General features: G+C 48.8%; 1 protein-coding gene across 4 annotated transcripts in view; it reads left to right on the forward strand.

Moving 5' to 3' along the window:
* The window catches only part of MBP (myelin basic protein), a 110,979-nt gene that overhangs the window by 23,503 nt on the left and 70,070 nt on the right, over positions 1-17,406 (forward strand). For all 4 annotated transcript variants that reach the window (XM_080920268.1, XM_080920270.1, XM_080920269.1 and 1 more), the window contains exon 2: positions 171-246. In XM_080920268.1, coding sequence (XP_080776394.1) covers positions 196-246 — 51 coding nt within the window. In that variant the 5' untranslated portion in view covers positions 171-195. The remainder of the gene's footprint in view (positions 1-170; positions 247-17,406) is intronic.

Below are 17,406 nucleotides of genomic sequence, written 5' to 3' on the forward strand. Positions count from 1 at the left end.
AGACAGTTGCTGCCGTTCTGTTTTTCTAGATCTTTCCCTGAGATCCGAGGAACAATAATTGGGGGCAATTTTGAATTCTCAAGGACTTCTGTGGATCATGGGATTTTGCTGTGGTCAAGGCCCTCCAGAAATACTGATTTTTGAAGCTGACACCCTCTCTTCTCTTCTAGCTCTGGAACACCCCACTGAGTCACCATGGGAAACCACTCTGGAAAGCGAGAATTAGCTGCTGAGAAGGCCAGTAAGGTAAGGCTTGGCTGAGGCCAACTCTCCAGCTCCCCCCCCCCAGGGGGTCAGTTAGTTCAGCCAAAGTCAAAGTGGGGCTTTGATAAGAACAGCTCCAGAATGGCTGGGTCCTGCTGTTGTCTTTAGGTATTGTTTTCATTTATTTTGGATTGCCTCTCAGTGGGTACATCCTAGCCTGGGGAGCCAATGAAGAAGGAGAGGGATGTCTCGGCACACAGGGAGAAAGAGAGGGAGCCAGGGGTGAGGAAGAGGCTCCACCTCTGCCATTAGACTCATCGTAGACTCAGTATTCTCTGGAGGAAAGGGACTGTAGGGTCCCTTTGCTCTCGGGAAAACTTTTGCCATATAGCATTTCTTATTTGTGACAGCATTTCTAAACTCCACTATCTGCTTAACCTCTCTGTTGAATCTGTGAACCCCGATCCTAGTCAGTAATGAACCCTCGTTCCCTGCATTAGCGCACCTCCCTACGCTGTAGAGAAAGGGCCCTTTGGGGTGGGAAAGCTGAACCTGAGTCTCGGGTGTGGTCAAAGGTGGGCTGTTTCCTCTGCCTGGTGTGATCAGACATCTGCCTTCTGAGGTCAGCTGTGGAAAATGTAGGTAGATTCCCGGGCTTTCCCCCATGGAATCAGACACATCTCTCCTGGTTGTCACCCAGGGTCTTGCTCTGCCCTGTCTGTACCTCAGAGTCCCCAACAGTCCACAGGAAGACGCTCCGCTGCGATATGCAAGGCTCCTTCGTCTACTGTCATCCCACACTTGTATGACCTCTTTCCTGGTGGGGTCTGACCAGTGGTGTTACTGTTATTTTCTGAGTGTCTCCACACTCAGTGTCTTCACACGGACCCTACATGACCACAGAGTACCATTGCCCAAATTATTGTCCACTCTTCACCACGGAAGAATCATTTCTGATCATGAGGAAATACAGTCTTAGTTACTTTTTTATTATGATAAAACAATATGACCAAAGCAATTTATGGAAGCCAGGGTGTACTTGGGTTATGGTTCCAGAGGGATAGAGTCCAGAAGGGTGGGGAAGTGTAACTGCAAACAGTATGCATGCCAGCCGGTGGGAACTGGATGCTGAAAGCTCACATCTTGACCCACAAGCATGCAGTAGAGGATGGTATCGATCCTTTAAGCTCTCAAAGCCTACCCCCAGTGACATGCCTCCTATGGTGACATGTGTCCTCCAACAAAACCACATCTCCTAACCCTATCCAAACAGCACTACCAACTGGGGACCGCATGTTCAGCGCCTGTACCTTGGGAGCATAGTCATTTTCATTCAAACTTCCACATAGGCCCAAGTGTAACAGCTTTCTGAGCCCCGTCCCCGATCCCACCACCGCCTAAAACATAAAAGAATAAAAACTGTCCAAATTCTTTTCCATCAGTCTCGTGCCCAACATAAAAGAGTGTGCCTACCACTATGCACAAGAGGTGATGGGTAACTCCCATAGGAGCACTTTTCAAACACCCACCACTGCCCCTTTGCTGCAGCCTGGATAACATTCCTTTTATACCAACAAACAGTAAGGCCTGTTTGTCTGACTCCCAGGTGAGATTCGATTTCCACGTCAGCCGAGAAACAACCACACAACTTCCTGAGTTCTGTGCTGCCCGTGCTAGGACTTTACCTGAAAGTGTAGAGCCGGATTATCCAGCTTCTCAGTTTATAAATATGTAAACGACCATCCGAGATATTGAGTGCCGTGGGGGTGACTCATCACTGTAACACAGTTAAATGCTGATGATAGGTTTGTGGCTGTGGTTGTCTGTAATGTTGGACCCTGGCAGGTTTGCTCACGGTGAGGAACGTGCTTTGGCCAAGGCTGCTTGATTAGCATCTAACTCTCCCCAAAATCGAAACTGTCACAGCCTGAGGGCATCCCACCTCTCAGAGTGACTGATTTGAAACCCCAGCTTCAAAAAGCTCCACCATCTTCTTCCTGTGGTCTGACACTGTAAAACAACACGGTTAAGCTTTGAACTTGCTTCTTCCTGTCAAAGGAAGATTACAGCTCCCAAGTGAAGCCTCTCTTGAGCCACCTGTCCCCTGAGAACTTTCTTTTAAAGCTCTGAGGATTTAAAAGCCACATCTCTTTAAAACTATAGTTTCCATACAGAAGAGCTCTTTCCCAGGCATTTTGTTGTTCTTGAGAGGCCAGAGGGAAAATCCTCTTGCTTCAGAGCCCTGAGCTATCCTCTGGGGATAGGGAGGATCCTGCAGGGAGAGCTTGTCCCCCATTCATTATCCACCCACCCACCTGGAGTCACAAACTGGGACTGGCCCAGAGAACTACAGGTATCTTTTTCCCTTGAGGAATTCCCCTCCTCCTACTCTGAGGCACAGGGGCAACCCAACCAGCCTTCCCTGCCTCTCCTTACAACTTCAGCCACGCAGCTGCATGCAGATAGTCTTCTCGGTTTATCTCTGAACGTCCATGAAACAGAATAAGGCGCCCCCAATGCTGTGTCTCCAAGGCTTGGGCACCCCACCCACTACAACAGACCCTCAGGTGCCTGGCAGATGAACCCTAATTAGCACTCTTCTCCCTGACACTCAAGCATCCCTGGCCTCTTTTCTCTATGCACCATGCTCTAGTTACCAGGCAAGGTTTTCACAGAGGGAAACATCTTTCTGCTGCTGAGGAAGTGAGGGGAAGGTCAAGTGTGCCATGCGGGGATATTGGCAATCCCTAGCTGAGACACTGCTAGGCAACCCCGGCCCTGCCATCCAGATGAAGAGGAGGGTGCTGGAGTCCCAAAGAGGAACAGAAGCCACTCATTGGGGGTGGTGGGACTGGGCTCCTGAGTCACGATGTAGTTTCATAGACTGGGTCTCGGTTCCTCCAAATACTGTTCCTACTTCCTGAGACAGGGAAGTCCTCATCTTCGGTGGCTCCTTCTCAGTCATAAACAGCTGTCCCTCGCTAATTCGCCAGATTTTTTACCAGTCTTTCCATTCGATGCCCTGTGTCCATCTGTGCTGTTGTAGTTTGGAAAATCAGGGGAGGAAATGACTTCAGCGGTCCTAGGTAGTTCAGGTGACGCACTCAAGCGTCTGTTCACAGAGCTACACTCACGAAACTGCTTCCAGGAGCGAAAAGCAGACTCCTGCCAGTGATGCCCTATGCTCAGCAGCCCAGTACAAGATAGTTATTTTCTGAGCTGAAGCTTAACTGAGTTTCCTCATTGAGGGCCCATCTTTAGATAGTTACTTTCTGAGGTGCTGGGAGTTAATATTTCAGTGGATGAATCTGAGAATAGGAAGTTCAGTTCCCAACATATGTATTATTTGATTAAGCCCCGGTAGCCACTGGATGGTAGAGAGATTATCGAAGAGAACTCTCTAGGCCTAGCTTGGCACTTGGCTTCAGCATCTGAGCCCTCACCTGAGATGCTATCGACTCCTCCTGCCAGACAGATGCCATAGCATGGCCCAATTTATCATCCTGTCTCTCTCCAGAGAGACCCAGCCACATGACACCTCAAGAACTGGCCTAACCCACAGGGCCTGCGGGTGCCTGTGTCTTATCTTCTTGGCATCCTCTGGCTTGACACAACACTTGTAATCCCTAAGTGGCAGCATTCCCTCAAAGTCCAGATATCTACCGGGTCTGGAATAGTTCACTCGAGCATTCTTTCATGCGCCCTCAGTGTCTTCCTGAACGCCCAGGAAGCGCTTGGCACTGCTGCACTCACAAAAACCCCACCTCAGGTCACCAGCTGCTCAGATGACACTGGGCTACAGCCTCCTCAGCTGAAGTTATACTCTGGATGGAAGCCAGTGAGGTCCACTGCATTCAGAGGCGTAACAGGATTCAAGATGGCACTGGGGCTGCTTAGCTCCTCTTGTCAAGTTGGCAGGCGGGAGAGTCACCTGAGGAAAGGGAACCTCAGCTGAGGGGATGCCTTGATCAGACAGGCCCGTGAGAGATTGTCTTGACTAAGGATTGATGTGGGAGGACACAGTTCACTGTAGGCAGCACCATCCCTAGGATCCTGTGCTGTGTAGCAAAGCTAGGTGTAGGCAAACTAGTGAGCAATCTAGCAAATAGCATTTCTCCATGATTTCTGCTTCAGTTTCTTCTTGCATTTCTTCTCTGGATTCTGTCAGTGACAGGTTGTCACCTGGAAGTCAGTATGAAACTGTTTTCTCCTCCCCCTTGCAACAAGGATGGAACGCAAACCTCCTAGTGATACAAAGAAGGCAAACTAGACTAGTGATACAGAGAAGGACCACAGAGCAAGCCCAAAGGAGCCTCGGGCCTTAGAGAAAAAGATGTGGCACTTTAGCACGTCTGAGGATTGGACAGAGGTCAGAACTTTCTGAGGATTGGGACAAGTGTGTTAAAATATGATTTTAAAAGAAAAGAAAAAGAAAGAGAGAAGATGTTTTGGTGCTCACAATACCATCCTTTGCCACAAACCTCCTCAGAGTGCTGGAGGCCATGGGGTCTGTGATTCAGCTAACTTCTCCCCCATACCAGCTTTCTAGCCAGGGAGAGCCCGTGTCCTTAAAGGTCCTGTTCTGTTGCTCATCATGACACTTGTCATAGAGGATGCTGGAAAACCTGGGTCCATTTTAAGGATTGCTGTTATTGAGGTTGCTAGCTTCTTCACAACCCCTGGGATCTCCATTTTCTTTCATAGTGCCAGGTGGAGGGAGTGTGTATCCCTCAGCACATGCTGCTGAGAAAACAACCTGAAGGACATCCCAAGGGTCAGCTGCTTCCCCGAGGAACATGAAGACACGGGTGCCATTGTTCCTTATAGCCTTTGCCAGACCAGCATTTTCCAGAGAAGAGGGGTCACCCTGTGAAGTGCAGAGGACAGATTCATCACTAGACAGTCAATAGATAAAAGGGGATATGAGAGACCATGGGCCAGGCAGGGCAGCGTGTGACCCTTCGGCCACCCCTGCCTTCAGTGGAGAAGCCCGATGCTTAGCCCCACTGAGCATAACCTTCGGAAGCCAATTGCTCAACAGTTCACCAGCATTGCTCTGTTGGTGAGGGGAAGTCACTGGAATGTTCTGGAATAGTTCTGGTCTTTATAGTCCTCTGGGTTCACTCCCAGCCTTCTTTGTGGCCCCCCTTTCCACCCATAGAAAAGACTGGGTTTCACACTGTTCAGAAACTTTTGTTGGACATTAGAATTCTCTCACATTTGGCTTTTGGGTGAAGAAGTTTTGGGTCCTTACTCTGGGGTAACCTATCTTTGGCAAATAATCTGCATAGTGTAATCATTGTCACAACCCTAAGGGGGGGGGGCTCTCTCTCTCTCTCTCTCTCTCTCTCTCTCTCTCTCTCTCTCTATCTATCTATCTATCTATCTCTATCTCTCCCTCCCTCCCTCCCTCTCTCTCCCTCCCTCCCCCCTCTCTCTCTTTCTCTCTCTCATTGAGACTGATATTAAAAAGACATTCTGAGAAATGAGACACTTAGTTTGCAAATATAGACAGAGTTGTCGAAGCAACACAAAGCTTTCCACTGAGATGAAACAGTATTTCACTCTGACAGGAAAAATCTGTTTCCATGAGAACGCAGGCACCACAGCTGTGAGGGGTGTGTGCAGACAGCTCCTCGGGGGCGCTCTGTTTGGAGCTTCCGCTCTTTAGGGGATGTGCTGCCAGGTCTATAGCTTTTCAGTAAGCTGTGTTCCTTCACTCACACCGCCTCAGGAGTGAAGCGGCTAGACTCTGACAAACTTGGCTTACACTGCCAAGTCTGCTCCCCACACAACTTCAGTTCAGATGGGGCAGCCATGATGTTGCCCTGCTGATGAACACACCAGTGGCCCCAGGTCATGCTGGCGTCCAGTCATGGCTTGCTGAATGGCCACCCAAACACTATAGCCAAGCTGTTCGGAGTGTTCCAGGAGGTGCCGTGCCATGCCACGCCCTGTCAGTGGCTATCGGTGACGTCTTCGTGGAGAGGGCAGGGACTCCCTGTCCTCGGTGCCCAGATGGGAAAGGGGACAGGACTTCCAGGCTCTGTTCCTCTTTCCTGCTGACACCCTGGATCTTTCTGTATCACAGAACAGGGGAAGAAAGTGCCCAGACGCTCCCCACACACACACCTGAAGACACCCACATCATTGTGAAAAGGCTGTGCTTGATGAATATCAAATTCACTGGGGAATTTTACCTTTCTGTTTGACGGCAGTGTGTGGGTGGGGGGTTATCGACTGTGTGGGCCGGGTAGGGATTGCGCCTCTGTGTGGGCGAGGTTAGACCCACGCATGTGGAAGCTCCATCTTTTAGGCAAGTCACATAAACACTGTGTTTTGAGAACTCGGGCAGTTCCCAGTTACCACAGAACGAATGAGAGTTTAAGGGCTAGAAGGCACGGGCTAGGTGACACCCACGTGGAAGTGCCGGGCAGTGCCCACAAGGTTCTTGGTGGAAATGTTCTTGGGTGCGTTGAGTTACAAATGATTTTTCTCTGTGGTGAATTCAGAGCAAAAGGCTTCAAAGAACAAGCAGAAGGTAGACTCGGGCGTCTGTGGCAGGTGTTCTACCGATCCAACAACTGGGGAACACAGACACCTTTGTCAACCAAGGGTGGCCACAGGTCTCAGCTAAGAAAGTGTAATTATTAACTAACAGCAGGCTGTGTAATTAGCCAGTGGATCCAGAGTCTCCACCCCTGAACTGAGAATGTTGTTGCTGCTGCTGCTCCTGTTAGAAAGCTGAATGCCTCCGGTCACAAAGCCCAGTGAAAAGCCAGCAGCCCAGTCACGTGGTCTAGAAACACAGCCCCAGGCTCCGTTCCTCTCAGATTCTGGATCCAGCTGCAGCCCCTTGTCTCCAGCAGGCTGTTAGGGATCTCTGGGCCTCGTCACACTTTCTCTGAGTTCACCCTGTGGACTCAATGCTCAGCAGAGTCGGGTGTGTGTGTCTTGGGGGTGACATCAAAGTCCAGAAGAGCTCTGACCACCAGCTTAGGCCTGGGGCCTTGGAGGGATGAAGGCTGAGAAAACCCCAGGGCACTCAGAGCCCAAGAAAGATAACATCTGCTCTTTTACCCATATTGCAGGATTTGTCTGGCTAGCTGGCTGGCTGCTTTTGTCTAGCTGGTAATGTGTTTGGTTTTGTCTGTCTGTTTGTTTGGTTGTTTGTTTGGTTGGTTGGTTGATTGGTCGGTTGGTTGGTTAGTTGATTGGTTGATTGGTTGGTTGGTTTTGGCTAGTGAATTGGTTTTATTTCTTGGCTCATGAGCTGACCAGTTTTTGTTGATTGATTGGTTGGCTAATTGGTTGGGTTGGGGTTGGTTTTCATTAGTTTATTGCCTAGTTGACATCATAGGGTTTTATATTATTATCATTATTAGAAACTGACACAATTTGTAAACATCTGTCACAGAACTTTCAGGGCACAACAGTTGTTAAATATAAGCAGTCTGTTTGGCACTGGATGTTAAGTGTGAATGTCATAGACTTCACAGCAGTATAAACAGAAACAACAGGGTGTGCCCCCCCCCAGATCTGTATACTAGGAAGCCTTGGGGTACAGAAGAGTGTAGCTGATATCCAAGAACCCAGGACCCAAAGCTCTGGGGGTTCCCCATGCTCACTGGCAGGAGCCCCGATTACAGGCAGATGCCAGAAACACAACAGTCATCAGAGATGGAATGCCCACCCAGACAGAGCATGATGTCTGGTGCCTTATGAAGCAGGGCCATGAAAGTAGAGAGCAGGAAGTTTGTGAGGGACTTAAATTGTTACACATTCAGTCATGGGTTCACACCTGATTTGAAGGAATGCAAGAAAGACAGAGCAGGCGTTCATTTCGACCTCTTGGTGACTTCCCACAAAGGCCACCATGCCAGTTCAGGAGGGTGGGTGGGGCTTGCCTTTCTGGAAGCATGTGCATTTCCTTCAAATGTCACAGGGTCAGAAGGCTGTGGTTGAATGCACGCTGTTTGCATGGTAATTGTCCTGCTCACCTGTCCTCTTGCTTGTGAACCTCACTGGGCCACCACTTACTGTCCCATTCAAGAAAAGCCCAGAAATGCCACTGGTGACTAGACCTTTGAGGCCATGTTCACCTCAGACTCTGAAAGTGTAGAGAGTTTCCTTCATAAGGTGGTTTTTCTCCTCAGTGACCTGGTTTGTAAAGCTTTACACTGGAATCAAGAGGGACTTTTTAAAGATGGTTTTTATTATTTGTGTGTGTGTGTACACACTCGTGTGCACATGTGAATACATGTGTGCAGGTGCCACAGAGGTCAGGGGTTTTGGATCCCCTGGAGCTGGAGTTAACAGGCAGTTATGAGCCACCTGATGTGAGAATTGAGAACTGAACTTTGATCCTCTACAAGAGCAAAGTGCGCCCTCAGCTCCTGAGCTATTATCTTCCCAGATTCAGAAGCAAGGTTTGTGATGGTACGAATGTCTGTGCTTGTATGTGTGAATGATCTGAACTATGTGTGTATGTGTGTATTTATGATGTGTGCTATGTGTGTGTGCCCATGCTATCTGAACTGTGTGTGTGTGTATATGTCGGTATGTGTGTATTTGTGGTGTGTGCTATGTGTATATGCACTTGCTGTATGTGTATGTGTGTGTATGTGCATGCTCTGTGTGCATGTGTATACACACATGAGTGGTATGTACTATGCTATGCGTGTGCTCTGTGGCTGTGACTCTCCCTCACAGAGGCCAGCTCTGAACCTCTCGACATGAGCTGCAGGCGAAGCTTCTTTTACTCAGTTTGAAGTTCTGCATCAGGTTGGTTCAAACACACCTCGCTATTGCAATCTGATGCCTCCATTAGTCGAAGAATCAAACCTTTAAGACGTAGTCACCAGGTAGTTGTGGAGAAAGTTCAACTTTATGCTTCTGCCTCGGATACTTGGCACAGAGTTCTCATTATTTAATGTCTCCTAATTATACTCCATAAGCCCTAAGCAACCAAACACGCCTTAGTAAATAAACTAGGCAGGCCCCAACTGTGCAAACAGCCTGTGGTGATACAGGATCCTTGCCACATAGATTATTCACCCTGTGGCAGTTCATAACTGTACTAAGGCATATGACCGAGACCCTTACAGGTGAATGGGGGCAGGGTAAAGCCGTGTAGGGAGTGTTGCTTCCTCTCTGGCAACCTCCACGAGGAGGGAAAAGAGCTGCTCTGAGATCCCTCTCCCTCGTCGCCTGGAGTTGAGAGCTTTGGTTCCAAAAGCTTGTTGCTTACTACCCGGGCTTTGCCCTGTGCTGTAGGCCCTCTGGCTGCACTGAGTAATGGAATTCCATAATGTGAAATACGGCGGCCTCACTCTGGGTTCCTCCCAGGGTGGGAAAAGATGACAGAGAACTGGAAGGAGGGGTCGAAGCACAGAGTAAAGCTACCAGGTGCACCCACCCTCCCTCAGGCCGAGGAGCCCCTCACACACACTCTGTGGTATAGACCAGGTACAGTTCCGCATTCTGCCCCTCCGCCACCATGGCTCCAGGTTACACTTTTAGCCTTTACCACTTACTTGCGGCAGCCATGACTCCGATGGTTTGGCTTAACTACCAAAGGGCACAGTGACTGGAAGAGCATTTGTATTTAAGTTTTTCAAATAACATGAATTAAAACAATCGGAGGTTGAGTTCGATGCTTTTGAAGCAGATTATTTGATGTATTTCAAAAGGAAACTCGGCTTAGGGCTCGAAGGCTGTCGGGAGAGGGTGCTGCTTTTGACCAGGCCTTCCACACATGAGTTTTTCTGCTTCAATACTGAAATCTACAGTACCTCACCACTCTGAGGAGGGACAGCCCAGCCCGAACCCTCCTAGTCAACACCTCAACCTTGACAAAACAGCTCTGAACACACAGTACCTAGGGTCAAACCACATGGAGGGAGCTGAGTGTAACATCTCTAAAGTCCTGCTTCTCTTAGTGCTTAAAAACCTAGCTTCACAACTAGCTCAGAAAAACCCCCGTGCATGCTTCCCGGGCCGTCATGTGACCTGTGCACATGAGCAGAAAGCTCTAGAAGGTTTTTCATAATACCTTTACAACTTGGATCTTCTGGTAACCACATAGTGGTTTGATTTTCATCTCCACATGGAAACCAAAAGATATCTGGGGTGCAGACACCTTCCTCTGAGCACATTTTTTGCAAAGAGGTCCACACACAGATGGCTGTTAAGAGCTGGCCTGTATTGATCTTGGTAATCGGCAGCTCCTTGCTGTGTGCGGTATACTCTCCACCCACAGTGTATCCTTTCCAAAGCTCAAGTGATTGACCGTACCCTGGGTTGTGTGGACAGGGCGCCAGATGGGTGTGTTTCCCCAGCCCTCCCAGCAAGCTAAAGAAGGGTTGCTACTCCCCACGACTCACCCTGAGGCCACAGGGCCACAGAGCTGACTTTGAAAGAAGCGCTGCCGAGATAGAAAGGAAAATCCATTTCACAACCTGGGTGTGGTTCTTTGAGGCAAAAGGGTGGCGTGTAGCTGCTATGACAAACTCCAGGGAGTTTCAGTCTGGCTCCCTGTCCTCAGTCCTGTTGCATTGATACATTCCTTCTGTATCTTTCTGATCTTCCCTGAGCAGCTTTTATTGTTACCTTTCCAAAATGTGGCAGTTCAAAAGCAGTGAGGAGAGCCGGTAGCCTTGGACTAGCAACAGTGCCCACCTTGACGGTTTGCCCACATGACCTGCCTGCCCTGGGAGAGGGAAGGACTCTGGGAGATTCACATATATTCAGGGAGACATCTGCACTCTTGATGCATTAGTCTTTTGTTTTAAGCAGAGATAGGTCTTATCTCAAAGACAGGACCTGACTTAAAGTCGTTAAATAGGGGACTACCCAGAAACATAGAGGGCTATTCTACAGAAAGATAACAAAGCAGTTATGTGTTACACAAAACTAAAGCGTTTGCCTTCCAAAAGGCAGCTTACTGTTTCTAAAATGTGGCTACATTTTAATTAAATAAAAATCCCTCTGTAACTTCTTTTGGTATTACCGTTCTGGGTTACATAAGGGCATTGTCACGCAAGTGTATAAAATACTTCGAGCCCCTGTCCTCTGGTGTGTCACCAACCCTCTTCCGTTCACTTCCTAGACAGTCTTGCTTCTGTTTCATGGCAACCAAATGAGTCTGTGTAGCTACATAAAATCTAGGGCCCAGGAAAGAAAGAACGTATGCGGCGGTGTTTTTTCTGAGGCTGGCTCCATTCACTTTGTAATGAGTTTGTCTTAGGCTCTTGTTAGTCTGGAAACTCACTGAGCGTTAAACTACAGTTGACTGCACCAGGCTGGGCAGATGCATCCCTCTCTCTTGTGCCCTCTGAAGGGACCATCCTTCCCATTACTGGGCCAGCTGGGGTAGCAGTAGCAACCAGGAATAAACAGCAAGGTATCTGTGCTCCTAAAATAGAAGCCAGTTTGTCCAGTTGCATAACAGACCTCAATAAGCAGTCTCAGTGCTTCGCTGAGTAGTGTTTACCCGGCTGTGACTTCCCAAAGCCGGTGCTCAAACAAAATCCTGAGTGCATTTCTGTGCATTCATTATTTAAAGACCTCTGCACTATTAATCACATCCCAAAGAGATCTCCCGAATGCTCTACTGTAAAGCAAAGATGTTACAGGACTAAGCTAAGGAGGTGTTTCCGCAGGACAATGGCTTCAGAGCTGCCTGCAACCAGATTGCTTTGCACAGTACACCAGAGTTCTCACTTTGGGCAAAACCTGCAAACAGTTTTATGGGTGTGGGACATTTTTCCTTTAATCTTCTTTTTATTTTTCAGTGCTAAGGGGTGGAACCTAGTGTCTCTTATGCTAGACAAATGCTCATCAGTGAGCTGTACTCCAGCTCTATAGGAAGGGTGTGTGTGTGTGGGTGGGTGGGTGTGTGTGGGTGTGTGTGGGTGTGTGCACTCGAACAAGAGTGTGCATGCCTGTACATGTGCATGTGCATGTGCATGTGTGTGCATGTGTGAGGGTGTGTGTGCACATTCCACGTTCGTGTGCATGTGTGTGTGTCTGTGTGTTTAACACCTTTGCTAAGGTGTAGTTTTTATATGTACAGACTGAAAATGTTCAATGTGGTTTCAGCACATCCACAGCTGTGTGCTACCATCACACCGTCGGGTTTTAGAACAGTGACTCAGATAAACCACACCTGCCCCCACTGTCTCCTGCCCCATCCCTCAGAAGCCCCTGTCCTCTGTCTCTGTATTTCCCCCATTATAGGAGGTCACACGGATGGGATCATCTGGGTGGCCTTTGGTATGGGGCTTCTTTCCTAAAACACTACATTTTAAAAATTTCTATCTTACTGCACCTCTCTTTCCACTCCTCCTCTCCCCTCCTCCTCTCCCCTCCTCCTCTTCCCTCCTCCTCTCCCCTCCTCCTCTCCTCTCCTCCTCTCCCCTCCTCCTCTCCCCTCCTCCTCTCCCCTCCTCCTCTCCCCTCCTCCTCTCCCCTCCTCTCTTCTACTCCCTTCTTCTTCTCCCTCCTCTCTCCTCCCCTTCCTTATTCTCTCCCCCCCTTCCATCTTCCCTCCCTCGACCCTCTCACTCCTGACTGAAGTCCCATTGTTCAGACATCTTATGTTTCAATTTCATGCTCATAGGTTGATGGGTATATGGGATGCTTCCTCCGTGAAGTTATTATAAAAATCCTTCCATGAATACTTACACACAGGTGTTCAGATAGACTTGTGTTTCGTTTCTCTCAAGAATATACCTAGGAATACAGTATATAATTCATCGCTACCTATGTTTGGCTTTCTGAGAAAGTGCCAGAACTGTCCACAGCAACTGTACCATCTGGCTTAACTCAGAACTTGTCTGAGGGCCCCATACTTTATCCTACAGCTGGTTCTGACTGTACCATTTATATCTAAATGTCCAGAGCTGGTTCTGAGGGCTCCAGCTGAGATGCCCAGTCTCACCACACACCACAGCCTTCCTGGTGTGTGAGATGGGGCCTCACTGTGGCTGTGATGTGCACACTGGATGGGTAAGGATATTGAGCACCTTTTCATCATCTACTGGCCAGCTATAAACCTTCTCTGGGGAAATGACCCCTACTATCGCTTAAATTAGATACGGTGCTTGTTGTTGACCTGTTGGAGTTTGATATACTATAAATACTTGACGCACATCAGATAAAAGGTTTCTAAGTAGTTTTCCTATTATATATATATTTTAAAAACTTTCTTGTGTAATGTGGTGTGATATGGTATGTGTGTATATATTTATGATGTATGTATAAGTGTGTATGTGTTTATGGTGTATGTGTGTGTGTGTATGTATGTATGTAGGTGTGTATTTATGGTGTATATGTAAGTGTGTGTGCTTATGGTGTATATATAAGTGCATGTATGTGTGTGTATATTATTTTAGGGTGCCATAACATACTAGTGGAAGTCAGGGAAAGTTTTCAGGATGCAGGCCTCTCCTTCCAACCTGGAATCTAGAAACCAAACTCCTGTGGTCTGCACCTGCTCACTGGCCCCTAGCCAGCTGTTACTCACCCTAACTCAAAGAAGAGCCACAATCAGAACAGAATCTGCTTTAGAGAAAATAAAGTCCGGTCTGGTGGCACAAGCTTGTAAAGTTGGCACTTTATGGAGCTGTGAGCAGCAAGAGTTCCAGGTCAGCCTCATATGTGGAGTTTGAGGCCAGCCTGGAATACATGGGGCCCTGTATTAATACATGGAGGGGTGGTGAACAATACATTCAGAATTTTTTGTAGTCTGACTAGCACACACAGTACTTTTTCTTGTGCTAGTTCTTCAGCATTTTGATGATTTCAGCCACATTGTCACCAGATTTAAATTTTAAAATATACAGCAGTATAATGGATCACATACCGCCCCCGAGGGCGTGCGGACGCTGCGCACGTGGACTGTGGGAGGTGCTGAGCCTGTCTGTGTCTTATGGGGCTCAAGGAGCTGCTTCTCCTGGAGTCTCTAGCAGATGAAGCCCAGAGGTCCCTTGGAGAACACTGGACTGAGAATTTGGGTTGTGTATGTGAAGGAGAAAGGCAGAGGGCAAGAAAGGCCACACTCCACTGGACCTCCTTGTGTCCTGGAGTGGGGGGGGGGCGCTCAGCTTCCGGGTCTCTGATCCCAGGCACTGATAATGGACACTAAAGTGTACTCACCACGTGGATATGAATGTGGCCACAGGCTGCCTGCCCTGCTGAGCCATCCTTACTGGAACCTCTTACTGGAACTTTGTCACAGGCTTACCCCCAGCAGCTCAGCTATACTTCAACCTGAGGGCCCCAGGGCAGCAACTCTTTGGTGACCTCTCTTCTCAGCTGAGCAATCCTAAGTCATTGTCACTTGTCTGTGATGTCTTGCCTAGTCGCTTTGGACACCTCTCTGCTGAGTCTCCCACTGAAGCTGGGACTGACAGTCAGGAATGACAGGTTTCCTCTGGGTCTGCGTAGTATGTGCTCTCCTCGGGCATTGGGTCCCAAACCTGGGTTCTGCAGGTTTCAGCGATGGCCCTCTGACTCACCTACAGACTCACAGAGTCTACACTCTTCTGGGAAGATCATGGCAGGGTGCCCTGGCACGGCCCAGGTTCCACAGCCCCATGACTGAGCACGTGACGCAGTCCCTAGCTCTCGGCCACAGGGAAGACCAGGAGCCAGAGCTCTGAGACAAAGTGTGTGCTTGAGGGCTACAGTCGAGGACCAAGTGGGGACTGGAGGAGAGATGGCAGGATCTGATGAGCAGAACCTACTGGAGTAGGCGAGGAAAGAGGAGAGCCACACCCTTTACCCAGGGCCAGCAGATGGTTCCCGCTTATGAAGACTTGCCAGAGGACGGCATCCACATTCCCCTTGTCCCAGATAGAGGAGGAAGAGGTGCAAAGCTCATAATCTCTGGCACATGGTCTAATATTTTCATGTTTATCCTGCGCCCTGCTCTCCTGAAAATCCCTTTTTATAGACACTCATGGCTGTACATCGTTTACAGAGAGGATCTCATGCGGTACTGAACTCCCTGTGTGTTCAGCCATTAAATGTTTGAACCTCCTGCCGTTACCTCCTCAGCCTGAGACTATGCATTTGTACTTGTCTGTGTGGGGCTACGCGGATCGAACACGGCGCTTCATGCATGAGAGGCAAGCACTCTACCCACTAAGTTACATTTGCAGCCCTCTAACTGTTTCTCTCTGAAATGGCATTGTCAAGACAGGTACCAGGCTAGGCTTGCGCAGGACTGTGATCCTCTGTCCAGACTCCAGGGTCTCTAAGTGAACACCCCTGCCTGGAATGCTAGCTCCTGCTTTGGGTCTTAGGTATTAGACATAGATGCTTCAGGGTAGCCAAGGTTTTGGGCAACCTACATTGAGAGGAGAAGTTAACTTCTGTCTATAACCTGTTCCTTTTTGACCCGTTGGGTTTTAAGGGATTCAAAACCCTCAAACTCCACTCTTACATGTGCTTTTAGTCTGTGGCCATGGTTCAGAGTTTAACACACAACTGGTTCTGTAGTGCACGGCTCTGTGACATGTCTCAACACCGCTGTTCTCCTAACTGGTCTACACGTGAGTCAGAACACTGTAATGTCTTCCTGTCCCAGAGCCTCTTCTGCTACCTCCCAGAACTGTATACAATACACATCAACATATCTTCTGACCACTTGAATCCCTGATGCTTCTCACCATTTATCCCCCAGGAATGCCAGGTAAACAACCAGCTGCTTGTGACTGAGTAGACCCAGAAATGCTGTTGGTGAGTGGGTGTGTGAATTATGTGCACAGGTGTGTGCCCATGTGTGTACTATGCAGAATGCTAGTGGCTATGCCCACTAGAGGAATGACTGAATAGCAGGTGATACTCTTCTGGGACTGTGTGTCACCCAAGTGCCTGGACACTACTTAGGAGCACTTGGTGCCTGGTTCTGAGTCACACTAGGATTCCTCCACTGTATTCAGCCTAAATCTGGCTTGGCAGCTCCAGTCTGGGGTCTCAAGAAGACCCACCATGTGCAGCAGGTCTGAGGAGGACAGAGAAGATGGAGATGAAGCCTGGGCCCCTAGGTCTCTTCTCCCAGGCCTCACACAAGCCCCACCCAGCCCATGGGAAGCTGCTCCCTGACATTTCAAGGTCAAAGGCCACTGGGGGTTCTCTTTCAAGTTTTGAGGTGAGGTGGGTTACGGGCTCCTGATAAATCAGAAGCATTCCTTAACACTGATGTCACCGCTTTCCTCCCTCCGCCATCTTTGGCTGTGTGTGCTAACATTTGTCTGAGGCTGGCTGTCAGGATGTGGCTTCAACAACAGTCACATAAGTCAGAAACCTACACAGCCAGACCTTGATCTTATTGAAGTGGTAAGGAGCTTGTTCAATATTCTAGACGGCCAGAGGGGGTGTCTTACTGACGTCCCTGGCTCTTAGGTGGCCCCATTGTCTTTCCTGTGTCACTACCATTCCCTATGCATGGTTAAGTGCGCTTTCCCTGTAACAAGGACTCCATTCACTAGACCAGGCCGGCACTAATTTCTCTTAACTTTATTGATGCTGTGAAGGCCTTATTTCCATACAAGGTCAGAGTGCCAGACGGCAGAAGTTATAACACAGACATATTTTAAGGACTAGGGAACCCAAGGAGGGGAGTGAAGGTCAGCAGTTAACAGAATTGGAAGATTTGGGAAAGGTACCAACAGATACCAAAGACCCTAGCAATAAAGTTTGTTGAAAGACAGGGAAGAGGAAAGGCACGTAACGGGCATGATTATCGGTAGGAAGCTCAGTGCATCTGCTAGCACGAGCCTCAGCAGGCGCTTGTGAACCTTGGTGTCGAGCATGTGGGTTAGCTGCAGAGACATCGCACTGTCCACAGTTGCTTTGGGAATTAACAGGTGTTGCTCGCCCTCCGTGTCATTGATGCTGTAAGCACCCAGAACCCGAGTTTGCTAAGGGATCCTTGGCTGTGTCTCTCATCTGTCTTCTTTATAGAAAGGTGAAGGAAGAGGGAATGTTTGGTGGCTGTGTAACCAGGTGTGGGGTAAGGCGGTGCTACCTCAGGCTCATACTGAGGCATCCCTTTCCCCTGAGGGACCAGCTATAGGATGGTATAGTGTAGAATAGAGTTTATTTAGGACATGGGGAGAGGCGTTGAGAGGGTAGTTGGGGCAGAGAAAGGCAGAGAGAGAGAGCAGAGAAGTAGAGAAGTAGAGGCCATGA

This window comes from Micromys minutus (assembly GCF_963924665.1).
Source record: "Micromys minutus genome assembly, chromosome: 8".
Lineage (NCBI taxonomy): Eukaryota > Metazoa > Chordata > Mammalia > Rodentia > Muridae > Micromys > Micromys minutus.